At 40.7% G+C, this 15,889-nt stretch overlaps 1 protein-coding gene across 1 annotated transcript; it reads right to left on the minus strand.

The window, feature by feature from the left end:
* Positions 1–4,920: 4,920 nt before the first annotated feature.
* LOC112310295 (huntingtin-interacting protein M-like) lies at positions 4,921–5,256 on the minus strand. Its single transcript, XM_024566514.2, has one exon. The coding sequence runs from the start codon at positions 5,254–5,256 to the stop codon at positions 4,921–4,923; it is 336 nt and encodes a 111-aa protein (XP_024422282.1).
* Between the last annotated feature and the right edge of the window lie 10,633 nt (positions 5,257–15,889).

Below are 15,889 nucleotides of genomic sequence, written 5' to 3' on the forward strand. Positions count from 1 at the left end.
CCACCAGTGACCATAGGTGGAATGTAGCCACTAAAAGCCTCTTCCATAAATCCTAAGTCTATCTACTCCCACCAGCGTCCCTGCCTGCCACATAAAAACTACCACTAAAAACTGCTCCCTTATATGCAGATTCCAGCTACTCCCACCAGTGCCTATGCCTGGAACATAACCACTAAAAACCACTCCATAAATCCCCAACTCCAGCTACTCCCTCCAGCGTCCATACATGCAACGTTACCCGTAAAAACCTGACTCTTAAATCCCGAAATCTAGCTACGCCTACCAGCGTCCCTCTGTGGAACGTAACCACTAAAAACTACTCCCTTATATCTACATTCCAGCTACTACTACCAGTGTCCAAGGGTGGAACCTAACCAATAAAAACCGCTCCCTTAAATCCAGATTCCAGCTCCTCCCACCAGTGCCCCTGCTTGGAACCTAACCACTCAAAACCACTCCCTTAGATCCTCAATTCCAGCTCCTCCCACCAGCGTCCTTACGTGCAACGTAACCACTAAAAACTGCTCCTTTATATCTAGATTCCAGCCACTCCCACCAGCGTCCATATGTGCATCGTAACCACTAAAATCTGCTCCCTTATATCCAGACGCCAGCTAGTCCCACCAGTGCCCATGCGTGGAACGGAACCACTCAAAACCGCTCCCTTAAATCCTCAACTCCAGCTACTGCCACCAGTGTCCTTACACGAAACGTAACCACTAAAAACTGCTCCCTTATAGCAGTGTTCCAGCTCCTCCCACCAGTGCCCATGCCTGAAACGTAACCACTCAAAACCTCTTCCTTAAATCCTAAGTCTAGCTACTCCCACCAGCGTTTATACGTGCAACGTAACCACTGAAAACTGCTCCTTTATATCCAGATTCCAGCCACTCCCACCAGCGTCCAAACGTGCAAGGTAACCACTAAAAACTGCTCCCTTATATCCATGACCCAGCTCCTCCCACCAGTGTCCATGCGTGGAACGTAACCACTGAATACCTCTCCCTTAAATCCTCAACTCCAGCTACTCCCACCAGGGTCCTTACGTGCATCGTAACCACTAAAAACTGCTCCCTTATATCCAGATTCCAGCTAGTCCCACTAGTGCGCATGCGGGGAACTTAACCACTAAAAACCTCTTCCTTAAATCCCTAACTACAGATACTCCCACCAGCGTCCATATGTGCAACGTTACCACTAAAAACTGCTCTTTTATATCCAGATTGTAGCTACTCCCATCATCGTCCCTGTGTGCAACATAACCACTAAAAACTTGTTCCTTAAATCCCGAAGTCTAGCTACTTCCGCCAGCGTCCCTGCGTGGAACTTAAGGTCTACAAACCGCTCCATTATATCCAGATTCCAGCTACTACTACTAGTGTCCAAGCGTGGAACCTAACCACTAAAAACTGCTCCCTTAAATCCAGACTTCAGCTACTCCCACCAGTGCCCATGCGTGGAATGTAACCACTAAAAACCTCTTCCTTAAATCCTAAGTCTAGCTACTCCCACCAGCGTTTATACGTGCAACGTAACCACTGAAAACTGCTCTCTTATAGCCATGTTTCAGCTCCTCCCACCAGTGCCCATGCATGGAACGTAACCACTCAAAACCTCTCCCTTAAATCCTCAACTCCAGCTACTCCCACCAGCATCCTTGCGTGCAACGTAACCACTAAAAACTGCTCCTTTATATCCAGATTGCAGCCACTCCCACCAGCGTCCAAACGTGCAACGTAACCACTAAAATCTGTTCCCTTATAGCCATGTTCCAGCTCCTCCCACCAATGCTAATACGTGGAACGTAACCACTCAAAACCTCTTCCTTAAATCCTAAGTCTAGCTACTCCCACCAGCGTTTATACGTGCAACGTAACCACTGAAAACTGCTCCTTTATATCCAGATTCCAGCCACTCCCACCAGCGTCCAAACGTGCAAGGTAACCACTAAAAACTGCTCCCTTATATCCATGACCCAGCTCCTCCCACCAGTGTCCATGCGTAGAACGTAACCACTGAATACCTCTCCCTTAAATCCTCAACTCCAGCTACTCCCACCAGGGTCCTTACGTGCATCGTAACCACTAAAAACTGCTCCCTTATATCCAGACTCCAGCTAGTCCCACTAGTGCCCATGCGGGGAACTTAACCACTAAAAACCTCTTCCTTAAATCCCGAACTACAGGTACTCCCACCAGCGTCCATATGTGCAACGTTACCACTAAAAACTGCTCTTTTATATCCAGATTGTAGCTACTCCCATCATCGTCCCTGTGTGCAACATAACCACTAAAAACTTGTTCCTTAAATCCCGAAGTCTAGCTACTTCCGCCAGCGTCCCTGCGTGGAACTTAAGGTCTACAAACCGCTCCATTATATCCAGATTCCAGCTACTACTACTAGTGTCCAAGCGTGGAACCTAACCACTAAAAACTGCTCCCTTAAATCCAGACTTCAGCTACTCCCACCAGTGCCCATGCATGGAATGTAACCACTAAAAACCTCTTCCTTAAATCCTAAGTCTAGCTACTCCCACCAGCGTTTATACGTGCAACGTAACCACTGAAAACTGCTCTCTTATAGCCATGTTTCAGCTCCTCCCACCAGTGCCCATGCATGGAACGTAACCACTCAAAACCTCTCCCTTAAATCCTCAACTCCAGCTACTCCCACCAGCATCCTTGCGTGCAACGTAACCACTAAAAACTGCTCCTTTATATCCAGATTGCAGCCACTCCCACCAGCGTCCAAACGTGCAACGTAACCACTAAAAACTGCTCCCGTATAGCCATGTTCCAGCTCCTCCCACCAATGCCCATGCGTGAAACGTAACCACTGAAAACCGCTCCCTTAAATCCTCAACTCCAGCCACTCCCACCAGCGTCCTTACGTGCAAGGTAACCACTAAAAACTGCTCCTTTATATCCAGATTGCAGCCACTCCCACCAGCGTCTATACGTGCAAGGTAACCACTAAAATCTGTTCCCTTATAGCCATGTTCCAGCTCCTCCCACCAATGCCCATGCGTGGAACGTAACCACTCAAAACCGCTTCCTTAAATCCTCAACTCCAGCTACTCCCACCAGCTTGCTTACGTGCAACGTAACCACTAAAAAATGCTCCCTTATATCCAGACTTCAGCTAGTCCCAGCAGTACTCATGCGTAGAAAATGACCATTAAAACTGCTCCCTTATGTCTAGATTCCAGCTACTCCCACCCGTGACCATGCGTGGAATGTAACCACTAAAAACCTCTTCCTTAAATCCTAAGTCTAGCTACTCCCACCAGCGTTTATACGTGCAACGTAACCACTAAAAACTGCTCCCTTATATGCAAATTCCAGCTACTCCCAGCAGTGACCATGCGTGGAATGTAACCACTAAAAACCTCTTCCTTAAATCCTAAGTCTAGCTACTCCCACCAGCATTTATACATGCAACGTAACCAGTAAATACTGCTCCCTTATAGCCATGTTCCAGCTAGTCCCACCAGTGCCCATGCGTGGAACCTAACCACTAAAAACCTCTTGCTTAAATCCCAGATTCCAGCTTCTCCTACCAATGCCCAAGCATGGAACGGAACCATTAAAATGTGTTCCCTTATATCCTGATTCCAGCTACTCCCACCAGTGCCCTTGTATTTCTAAGTAACAATGAAAAGGTCCTCCCTTGCATCCCTAATCCCAGCTACTCCCACCAAGGCCCCTCCATGCAATGTAACCACTACAAACTGCTCCTTTAAGTCCCCAGTTTCAGCTACTGCCACCAGCACCCCTGCCCTCAATGTCACCATTAGAAACTGACCCTAGTCCAGTACAACAGCCACTCCCAATAGCGCCCTTCACGGAAATTCTCTAATACAAACTGCTCCCTTAATCCCCAATTCCAGCTACTCTCCCTGCCCCCCCCCCGCCCCCCGGCAAGGTCTCCATTAAAATCCGTTGCCTAAATCCCCGATTCCAGCTACTCCCACTGGCACCTCTGCCCACAATGTCACCATTGGAAACTGCCCCCAATCCTCCATTCGATCTCCTCCCATCAGCGTATTTACCCCCTATGTCATCATCACAAACTTCTCCCATACATCCAATTTCCAGCTACTCACACCAGCCCTGCTGCCTGCAATGTCACCATTACAAACTGATCCCTTAAATACCCGATTCCAGCTACTCCCACTAGTGCCTCTGTCCATGGGTGCATATGAGAAACTACCTCAAATCCCCGATTCCAGCTACTCTCACCAATGCCATTTTCCCTCGATGTCTCGATTAGAAACTGCCCCTAATCGCGGATCCCAGCTATTAACACCAGCACCCCTGCCTGAAATATAACCATTAAAAACCGCTCCTTTAAATCCCAGATTCCAACTACTCCCACCAGCGCCTCTGCCCCCATGTCAACATTAGAAATAACCCTAATTCCCTATTACAGCTAATCCTATCACCGCCCCTCCACCCAACTTCACCACTACAAACTGCTCCCATAAAGCCAGGATTCCAGCTACTCCCACCAGCTCTTCAGCCCAGGATGTCACCAGTACAAACTGCTCCTAATCCCAGATTCCAGCTACTGCCACCAGCGCCCCTGCCCAGGATGTCACCATTTAGAAACTGCCCTCCATCCCGGGTTCCAGCTACTCCCAGCAGTGCACCTCCCCACAATGTCACCATCAGAACCCACTCCTAATCATGGATTCCAGCATCCCTCACTGACCGCACCTCCCTCCCTCCAACTCCATGAGTCACCTTCTCCTGGACATCTCACAGCTATTCCACTCCCAAAATGACTGAAACATAGGAGTCAGAAGCACAAGGATGGATGGATTGCAATGCTTTAATGTCATCCGTTGGTAACACAGCCTGGCTTCCTCAGCTATGTTACAGTGCGGCTTGGGCTGCTCCGATGACTCTGGGACTCAAGTCAGCCCCTCTTTCTGGATTCAGGCATCTGGTCAAATAGACCGAAGGCTGTATCCTGAGGGCTGCGGCGGGGCTCTCCATTGTTGCGTGCTGCTTGGTGATCTGTTGTATCTTGCTGGGTGATCTGCAGCTGTCTGGTGGTGGCCTCGATGCCTACCATCTCCACGATGTAGTCGGTCAGGCAGTCCAGCATGATCAGGCGGAAGTCATTTGCGGATGACCTCTGATGTTGACCATGTTGATCCACTAGTAGAAGGCAATCCACATAGGTCAAAGGGCACTGTAACTCTGCTGTTAAAAGATGGTCTGGTGTCTCAGAGTTTTGTTTCTGTGCCATGGTTGCTGGGTTTGGCTCCGATCAGCCCTTCTTAATTCTCTGGCTGCCCTGGACCTCTGAAGACATCAGTGCCCAGCTCTGCCTGTTAGAGCCCTGTGCTCAGCCCCTTGTTGCTCAGAGAGCCCTTTGTGACATCCTAGATTTTGGGATGTCATCGATGCCCATTGTGACCTCATCAGACCCCAGCCCAAAGGTGTCCATAACAGGGGCCTGGTTACTATAGTGACTGGCTCCTGATTTTGAAGGAACTGGCTTTTCCTGCTTGACTTACCATTGTAGAAATAAATGTGTTTCAATGGAAAACTTTATCTTTAACATACAACTCCAGGTTACGTGATTCTAACCTTACATTGCCTTCAAGGTCCTTCACAACTTTTGGTTAGCTGTAGTTTACTGATAAACATGTAAAATGTCTTGTTCACTTGAGATTAAATTACCCCCCCTGCCATGATATAAAGAAACCAGTTTTGCCTTCATGTATACATTCACGTAAATATACTTGATTAATATCCCCACATCTAACTTTTGTTTTCTCTTTTGAACCAGTTATAATACTTGTCCATTCCCTCATTGAATAAATACAATCTTTTAACACATACATTTCATATCCATATGAATGTCTTGATTTCACACAGTTTGAAAAATGCCTTTTAATCATTTTGGAAGTCACAATGAGATGCTCAATGGATTCATCTGTCAGAACCGGGTAGATATTGTTGAAAGACAGAAGTGTGCCTTGTGCTCATTTTAAGCCCAGATGTGTCTTTTCTGAGCTGTCCTAGGTGAAGCCAAAGCACCAAGAGTTATTTATTCTTTTTTTTATCATTTTCATTTTCCTCTCTACTAATTTTGTGTTTCTGCTTTGTTTTTGGTTCATTTACAGCTGATACCAGTTATAGATATTTCCATTCCCAAAGAGAGACTGTAGAAGGAAGAAAGGAGTCTCTGATCCAAGGAATTTCAATATCCAAACAGGCGAACTTTCATATCTTCAAGGCCTGGGAATAATCCTTGGTGACTTGAGGCTCCTCCTTCTGATGCCATGACTTTACCTGGGTCCATAGCTCTGACTTCCACATTCTAGGTTCTGCCTTCAGAACCATCTTTCCTTTATTTTGAATTGAGCACATTTGCAGCTGAGTAGTTTATCAGCCTGTCTTCTACTTGTCAACACTTGGGAGTTCCACAGCCTTCTATCATGTCACCCTCTGTCTATCCTTTCAGTTAAATGTAGCCTGTTTCTGATGATTTAACATATGCAAACAGCTTGTAGCCTCCCATGTATGACATGGGGATTGATGTCCTTAGACAAGAGGCTCTGTCACAGATCCCATCTCTATCTATTGGTTGCTTCCGCTAAGATGGCTGGAGTTACCTATGATTCACATTCCGTATCACTCCAAAGAGCCCTCTGAATCTGCTGAGCTTTTGATCCCTCAGAGGTACTAGCACATGGAGGGCTGGCTACATCCTTGATTTTATCTCCACAGGACACTTTCCTGACAGTGAATCTTCTGGATAGACTGAGAATTTCACATATCTTCATGTACTGGTTCTTTTATGCTTAACAATTCTTCCCTCAATTTATGTTTTTCCTCTAAAATTTGACTACTAGCAGCAAGAAGAAACAAGGGTGTGCCTTCAACAATTTCCTTGGGAATGTGCTCAGCTACATTTTCATTGTTACAATTCAGTTAATATTTCTGCCACTACATAACAAGGATCCCCTGCCCTCTAATTTCCAGTGTTTTCCTTCTACACCTTCTCCAGCAATACCTGACACTCCTGCTTCTATCAACAGTCCGTTCATGATGACTTAGGTATTCTCTAAGACAATAAAGGCCTTCTCAGCTGTGCTCCTTACTTCTTTTTCAGCACTCACAAGCAGCACTTTTAATATCCTTAGTTCACCTAACTGTTCAATGTGTTCTAGGATTTTTTTTTATCACGCTTCTCAAAATTATTCTAGCCTACACCATTATCCAATTCCAAAGCCACTTTCACACTTTTAGTTATCTGTTAGGGCAGCAACCCACTTCCTGACACCAAAATCTGTATTAGATTCCTGTGGTTGCTATGATGCATCACTACACATTTGGTGGCTTAAAACAACACATATTTATTCTCATACAGCTCTGGAGATAAGAAGTTCAAGTCAGTTTCACCGGGCTGAAAACAAGTTGCCAACAAGGCCACACTCCTGCTGGAGGCTCTAGAAGAGAATCAGTTTCCTGTTTTTTTCCAACTCCCAGAGCTGCATTCCTTGTCTGTGCCCACTTCCTTCAGCTTCACAGCCAGCAGTGAGGCATCTTGCTCCAATGGTCAAATTTCCTGCTTCTGTGTCGCATTTATCTCTGCCTACCTGTTATAGGACATGTGGGTTTGCATTCAGACTCTATCAGATAATGCAGAATAAATTCCTATCTCAAGATCCTTAGCTTCATCTTGTATGCAAATTCTCTTTTGACATATAAGGCAACATTAGCAGGTTGAAAGGATTGGGGTCTGGTTATCTTTGGGGGCCATTATTCAGCCTACCACAGGAGGAATCCCCCAGAAACTAATAGGTAAGTAAGGGAATTAAACAGGGAAGGAAGGAAGCAAACAAAGTGTTCTTTGTTAATCAGTTTAATAGCACTGAAGAAGTTTAGAAAACACACTTGCTAGGGGAAGATAATGCCCCGGCACTCTGGACCATCATGCTATTGGGCAGAGTGGGCTCAGACAGCCTGATAAAGGCTCTCCCAAAGAGAAGCTCAGGTACTGACTGACATTCGAAACACAGGCCAGTACGCACATAAATGGTACAGGCTGTGGGGCTATGGGCAGAACACGGACAGCATCTGCTACACTCCGAAATGTATTTTATATACTTTCCTTATAAAGTCTTTTCTTTTCTCCTTACCTCCTGCCCACTTTTCCTTCCTTTATTGAACAAATGTTTATTGTGCAGCTCACCTGGAGGCAAGCCCCGAGTTAGATGATGGGTGTTCAATGTTAAACAAAGTAGACATTAATTATCTCATCCAATGGAGCATCGGGTCTGGTGACAAAGACTGATGTTAAACAAATACTAAAATAAAGACATAATTCCAAACTGTCATACATGGTCTAAAGCAGAGTTTAAACTGGACAAGTCTTTGCTATTGGGCAGGAAGGCTGTGTGGCATAGGATTTTAGCAATATCCTTGCCCTCTATCTGCTAGATGATATTAATAATAGCACCCTCCAATTGTGATGCCGCAAAGTATCTCAAGACATTGTCAAATGTCTCCTGGGGGGTATAATTATACTCTACTGAGAACCGCATTACATTTAAAAAGGTATATTACAAATCAAATGTTTGAAGATACAATGAGGAGATGTAACTTGGAAAAGGTAGTTAAGGAATATCCTCTGAGGAAGGGACTTTGAAACTGAGAACTGGCACAAGAATAGGAAATGAGGCTGAGAAGTGTTAAGAAGAAAGATCATTCCAGAAAGATGGAATGGGCAATTAATTCCCTAAAGTGGCAAAGTACTTGGTGTAACTGAATATGAATATAAGAAAGGTGGGGGTAGGGACTTTAATAAGATTGTATCTTCCCACGAACTATGAAGGATCTGGACTTTTTAAAGAGGTGTCATGGTAGTTGGATCCATCTTTCAAATCTGGATGGGTTTACATATATATTTAATTAACCAATGATAAAAATAGAAAAAGGTTCTAAGAGAGGAAGGAAGTACAGGATGAACAGTTGTAGTACTGTGTAGTAAACTGCAGAAGTGGTCACAAGTATCCCATTACCTGAATCTGCTCCATATATTCACATTTAATTTTTTAAAAAAATCCAACAGCATTTATTCAAAGTCTGCTATGTAGTATATTGTTCCATATTCTGTAGGGATATATTGAAAAAATTTTTTAAACACAGTTTACATTCAATATCATTCCATACCACTGTCACATGTATAGCAGAGTGGCCAGAAAAAACCATGCCCTGTACAGAGTGTACCCTTGCTGCCTCAGGCACCCACCTGGCCCCATACCCTGTTAGATTGACATTATTGACTATATTCCCCATGCTGCAACTTTTTATCTTTTAATCAGTGATCAATAGTACATTCCAAACCAAACCACTAACAGAAAAATAAGTGCAAAAATGGAGGGGAATGGATAAAAAATCCTCTGATATATTTATAGAACTGAGTACCACTCTCCAATAAAAAACAATAAGCTAGTGACATGTAGATTAACATGGATGAGTTTTAAACATTCCTAGTGTGTGAAAAAAATAAAGTACATACTCATACTATGTGATTACATTTATATAAAATTGTAGAACAGGCAAAACTAACCCATGGTAAGAGAAATCAGAAGAGAAGTTGCTTGTGGAATGGGTGATTGACTGGCAAGTGTCATAAAGAAACTTATTTCAGTGGCTATAAAAATCTAACTCATTTTTAAAAGTTTAAAAAAGTAAAAGACGACTAAGAAAGGTATCCACTTGCCAAAGCCATTCTAATTATAACAGGGATGCCAATAACTGGGATTGAGGTGGAAGTCATTTTTTTGATTGACAGATACACAGATGGTAACCATTTATATACTTTAGAAATTATTTCACCTTTACTTATAATTTGACTTATTTTGTATTTTGTCATTAGAACAGACACCGGAAAGGAAAGAAAGTCAATATATCTAGAGAATTCATGATGTACCAAACACTGTGTTATGTGTGCTACATATGTTACTTAATTTCAGACTTAAAGGAATTACATAAGTTGTCCAAGGTTGCATAGAGTATACCTTATAACTATACACTCCATTAATGTTTAACGTCAAATTCTAGTTCCTCCCAACGCTAATATAACTAGCTTTTTATCCACAAAAAGACTCAAAGAAACTACCATGATCACAAATTGTCATTATAAAGGGGCTTATCCTTTAAGTATGGCTTAAAGGATATGATGGGAATATTGGTAAACCTTAAATGCTTGGCTAGGTTGAGCCAGCCCTTGAAGCACGTATATTAAACAAAACCCAACTTTCCACACTGGTGAGAGTTCTTGGGGTATTTTTCCATAACAGATCAACAGGAAAAGCCTCTGTATTGTTTGTATATGAGCCCAAACAGGTTGTTTGCAGCTTCTCTTTATTATACCCATGCAGCTTGGTCATTATAGATTACTGTCCATGTTTGGGATCTTTGTCTCAGTAGTATATATGTGACAGTCCTCACATACTGAACCTAGGAAAAATCATTGCAGAAAGCCGTCAACTCAATAGCTGCTAACAGTCAGCAAAGCATAATCTTCTCCCTTTGTGACAAGCACCAAATTTGCCATTTGACCTAAAAAAATGTTTGACCCTATTCTACCGTGAATTACACTCTCAGCAACTTTAATAAATTGAAGTGATACAAAAAATAGAGTGTTATGTTTTAGTGTGTCTTTGGTCATTAGTAAATGTGATTTAATTTTAAAAATAAAAGCTTTTCTCAAGCAATGGCATGAGACTTTGCAAGTATTCGCAGAAATCGTGCATTTTGACATGTAAACAAAAAGAGTTAAAATGACAGTTTCACAATCAGCCATTTTGAACAACAACAACAATAAAAAACCCTCATGTATCATGCCTATTATCCTAAAACTTGGCCTTATTTTCAAAATTTTCTTTGTATTCTTTATAAAGTATTCTCTGCTGGTTAAATGTGCGAGCTCTGTTACATACGTGCTACCAGCTCTTAGTAAACAAGTGAAGACCAGACAAGATGCCCTGCGAGATGATCACCCAAGTGGAAATAATAATATGAACTACAGCATAAAAATTCCTTCTGAAATCTAATTGACAGCCACACACACTTTTTAAAAATTAAAAACCATAATGACTTTCCAAAAATCTCAAGGCTCATGTTTTCACTTTGGTTATTGATTTAGCATGCTACGGTTCTCTTTCTTTGTTTTCCAAATGACTGGCTTTTTTATACAACTCTTAGTTTATTCAGTGTGTCAAGTCACATTGATAATAAAGTACGTGATAGGATGTGGGAGTTTCTCATAATGTTGGTCATCACTGAGCTTGAAGCGGCCCCTGTCATTGAAGTTGAAAGGCTCATCTTCCTGAAGTAATTTATTACTGACATTAGGCTGACAAGTCAGAGAAGGTAATATACATGCAAAAATACATGCCTCGCTTTTCCAAAAGCAATTTATGCTCAACTGCAAAACAGAATTTAAGATGGAAAATCCCATTACATCTTCTTTTGCTGCTTAAGCCAGAGCAGCATTGCTTTTTTGCTCAAAATTTATTCATTTAGCATAGTCCTTAAAATATAGAAAAAAATAGTGTCTGCTAGGTGAAGACAAAAAAAAGTTGAAGGCAAAAGGAAATAACCAGATATTGATTGCTAGGAAAATGTTTCTTTTGGTTATCGATGGCTATCTCAATGCATATTATTTCTTAACATACATGGATTTTTTCACAAATATTTAAAGGTTCTACCTTATGAAATGCTTTAACTAAGCAAATGGTTCAGTGACACATTAACTCCATTTTTTTCTGCTGTACCATAACTGTCCTTATTGTGCTTGTAATATTATATACTACATGACAATAACATTTCAGCCCTCTCACGTGCACATAGACAACATATTTTAAGTACACTTTGGTAGAAAACAAATGTTATTTTATTTTATATTTAATATTTGAAATGTTGTTTAGGAACTCGCTGGTATTAATTATTTTAATTTTCTCCACCACATGCTAAAGAAATGTTATGTTTCTGTTTGAATAAGTCAGATTGTTCCACAATAAATTTTAATATTGCCTAACTAACACAGACAGCTGAACTTCTTTTTATAATTTTTTATTGTTGTTCAAGTAAAGTTGCCAACATTTTCCCCCCAACACACCTCCAGCCCCACCCATCCCCACCTCCCACCCATGAACTATCCCCTTGGGCTTGTCCATATGTCCTTTATACATGTTCCTTGATGGCCCTTCCCTTATTATCCCCAATTATCCCTCTCCCTCCGCCTCTCTGGTTACTGTCAGTTTGTTCTTTATATCAATGTTGCTGGCTATATTTTGCTTGTTGATTTGTTTTGTTGATTAGTTTCTACATATAAGTGAGATCATATGGTCTTTTGTCTTTCACTGCCTGGCTTATTTCACTTAGCATAATAATCTGCAGTTCCATCCATGCTGCCACAAATGGTAGGAGCTCCTTCTTTCTTTCTGCTGCATATAATTCCATTGTGTAAATATACCATAGTTTCTTTTTTTTATCCACTCATTTACTGATGGGCACTTAGGTTACTTCCAGCACTTGGCTATTGTAAATTGTGCTGCTATGAACATTGGGGTGCACAGATTCTTTTGGATTGGTGTTTGAATTGGGATTCTAAGGGTATAATCCCAGCAGTAGAATTGCCAGGTCAAAAGGCAGATACATTTTTAGTTTTCTGAGGAAATTCCATGCTGTTTTCCACAGTGGCAGTACCAGTCTGCATTCCCACCAACAGTGCGCTAGGGTTCCCTTTTCTCCACAACATGTCCAACACTTGTTTGTTGATTTGTTTATGATAGCCATTCTGACCAGTGTGAAGTGGTATCTCATTGTGGTTTTAATTTGCATCTCTCTGATGGCTAGTGATGCTGAGCATCTTTTCATATGTCTCTGGGCCCTCTGTATGTCCTCCTTGTAGAAGTGTCTGTTCAGGTTCTTTGCTCATTTTTTAATTGGGTTGTATGTCTTCCTGGAGTGGAGTTGTGTGAGTTCTTTATATATTTTGGAGATCAAACCCTTCTCTGAGGCATCATTGGTAAATATATTTTCCCATACGTTGGTTACCTTTTCATTTTGCTGATGTTTTCTTTAGCTGTGCAGACGCTTTTTAATTTGATGAGGTCCCATTTGTTTATTCTTTCCTTTATGTCCCTTGCTTTAGGGGACATGTGTGTGAGGATGTTGCTGTGTAGAATGTCTGAGATTTTTACTACTGATGTTCTCCTCTAGGACTTTTATGGTGTCACAACTTATATTTAAGTCTTTTATCCACCTTGAATTTACTTTTGTGTATGGTGTAATTTGGTGGTCGAGTTTCAATTTTTTGCCTGTAGCTGTCCAGATCTCCCAACACCATTTGTTGAAGAGGCTATTTTTACTCCATTTTATGCTTCTGCCCCCTTTGTCGAATATTAATTGACCATAGAGACAGGGGCTTATTTCTGGCCTCTCTATTCTGTTCCATTGGTCTATCTGTCTGTTCTTGTGCTAGTACCAGACTGTTTTGATTACCATGGCCTTGTAATATAGTTTGATGTGAGGTATCGTGATCCCTCCTACTTTGTTCTACAGACAACTAAACTTTGATGGCTGTAGAAATGAGATTTATGGCCCCAAGTCACACTGGATACTTCCCACATTGGCGCTGAAAAAGATAGGAGAGATATGAATTTGGGAGGTCAGGACCTAAATTGTTAATTTTTCATTTTATATCTGTCAGAAGAATGGTTTTGGCATGACTTGCAGGACTGTGCTTTATGGAGCTCAGGATGTTTCCTGCACTTACCATAAAAACTGAACTTTTACAAAGGCACTGGGTATATATGAATGAATTTTATGGACTTAAGTCAAAAGGAACAGTGAAATGCCCGATCATCTATTTTAATTGGAATTCTCAATTTTGATAACACAGGCTTTCAATTGGCCATCTTGACTATATTATAATATTGTCACCAAGTCATTTTATGCCACTTAACTGTAAATGTTGCAAGTTGTTAGATTCTTTAAAAAAAAAATCTAACTATATTCAACGACTCTGAAAGAGATTTTCAGGCTTAGGAAAATATTTTCAACTGGTTTCATCAATAATCAGTATGATCCTCAGAACAAATGTTAGACATACTTGCTCACTTTTAACTATTAACAAAGAACAGCTGAAAATAAGTCACAAGAAATTATATATTTTTCAATTATATCCAATATTGAAACCATTTGCCACTCTAATTTTTAAAATATATTCCAATCATACTACTATCATTTGAAGCATCCCTTTTTCTCAGCTGTCTTCATTTTCTTTAGGTTTCCAAAATGTCCTTCTTACCTCCTTTCCATCTACTTAAATTCTATTTTTCAAGGTTTGCATCCTATTTGATGATGCCAGTGTAGTGTTAGATGAGCAGTAAAGCACAGAGATCTCTCTTCTGTCATAAATTTCTGTAACACTTTATACACCAAGAGGTTATTTTTAATTACTTAGACATAAATTGACTTGTTTTTGTGTATGTATGTATGTATACCTGTGTGTATGTATATATGTACATATTTACTTACTGAGTAAATTCTTACTTACTATTTGGCCTTTAGTTCTCAGTTTTAAAAAAAGTACAGATTCTTGTAACCACCACCACCACCACCACCACCACCACAATAAAGATACATAAGAATCCAATCACTGCCAAAAACTCTGTGTTGCACATCTGTCATCAAATATTCCTCTCCCCCTTCATCACTGTTAGTCACTGATCTGTTCTTAATCTCTAAATTTTTCTTTGTTTAGAATGTTGTGTACATGGAATTATACAACACATAATATTTTGAGACTGTCTTATTTCACTTATCATAATGCCTTTAAGATTCATCCAAGTTGTTGCAGGTATCAATGGTTTGTTGCTTTTTCATTTATGAGTAGGTATTCCATTACATGGATTTGCCATGGTTTATTAACTATTCAGGCCTTCAAGGACTTTTGTAATTTCTCCATGTTTGGGCAATTATAAATAGAGTTGCTGAAAACACTTGTGTACAGGTTTATGTGTAAACATATTTTCATTTTCCTGGGGAAAATATCTAGGTGAGAGTGCTGGGCAGGGCTATGCTGAGACATATTGGAGCCAGACAAATAAGGGAAAATGAGTAACACTGATTCTTTCTCTAATTCAAATTTGGACATTTTTTCTTCATGGATATTTGTATTAATTTTGATATTTTACAATATTACACTAAAATTATATTGATCTTGATTGTTGAGTTTATTTTTTTACACTCACTGGAGGATATTTGATTGATTCCAGAGAAATAAGAGAGAGAGAGAGAGAGAGAGACATCGATCAGTTACCTTCTGTATGTGACCAGAACAAATATCAAACCTGCGACCTAGTTATTTGCCTTGATGGGAATTGAACCCTCAACCTTTCAGTGTACAGGACAATGGTCCAAACAACTGAACCACCTGGCTAGGGTTGATTTCTGAGTTTTCTGACACGACCTTATATTTTGTTCTTCAAGTGAATGCCTTACTTCCTTCACTCTAATTTTGATGTTGTTTCTGGTAAATTTACATTTAATTTTATGAAAAACTGTTATCCAGAATGCCTGTGCTATTTTGTGTTCTCATCATTAATATGTGATAATTCCAGTTTTTCTACATCATTCCCAATACTTGATACTGTCAGTTATATAGATGATAATGTTGATGATTACAGTTATGATTTTAGACAGTTGATCTTATAGACCTAATCATATTTTTTATTTTTTCTTGAGTCAGTTTCACTAGTTTGAGTCTTTCTAGAAGTTTGTTTATCTCAGTTAGGTTATGTAATTTATTGTTATACAATTATTTATAGTAAAATCCTTTTTATTTGTTC

The sequence above is a fragment of the Desmodus rotundus genome, chromosome X, assembly GCF_022682495.2.
Source record: "Desmodus rotundus isolate HL8 chromosome X, HLdesRot8A.1, whole genome shotgun sequence".
NCBI classification, from domain to species: domain Eukaryota; kingdom Metazoa; phylum Chordata; class Mammalia; order Chiroptera; family Phyllostomidae; genus Desmodus; species Desmodus rotundus.

What these genes read in the sequence shown, in the direction of transcription:
- LOC112310295 (XM_024566514.2), bottom strand. Translation starts at nt 5,256, where the DNA reads ATGGCACAGAAACAAAACTCTGAGACACCAGACCATCTTTTAACAGCA.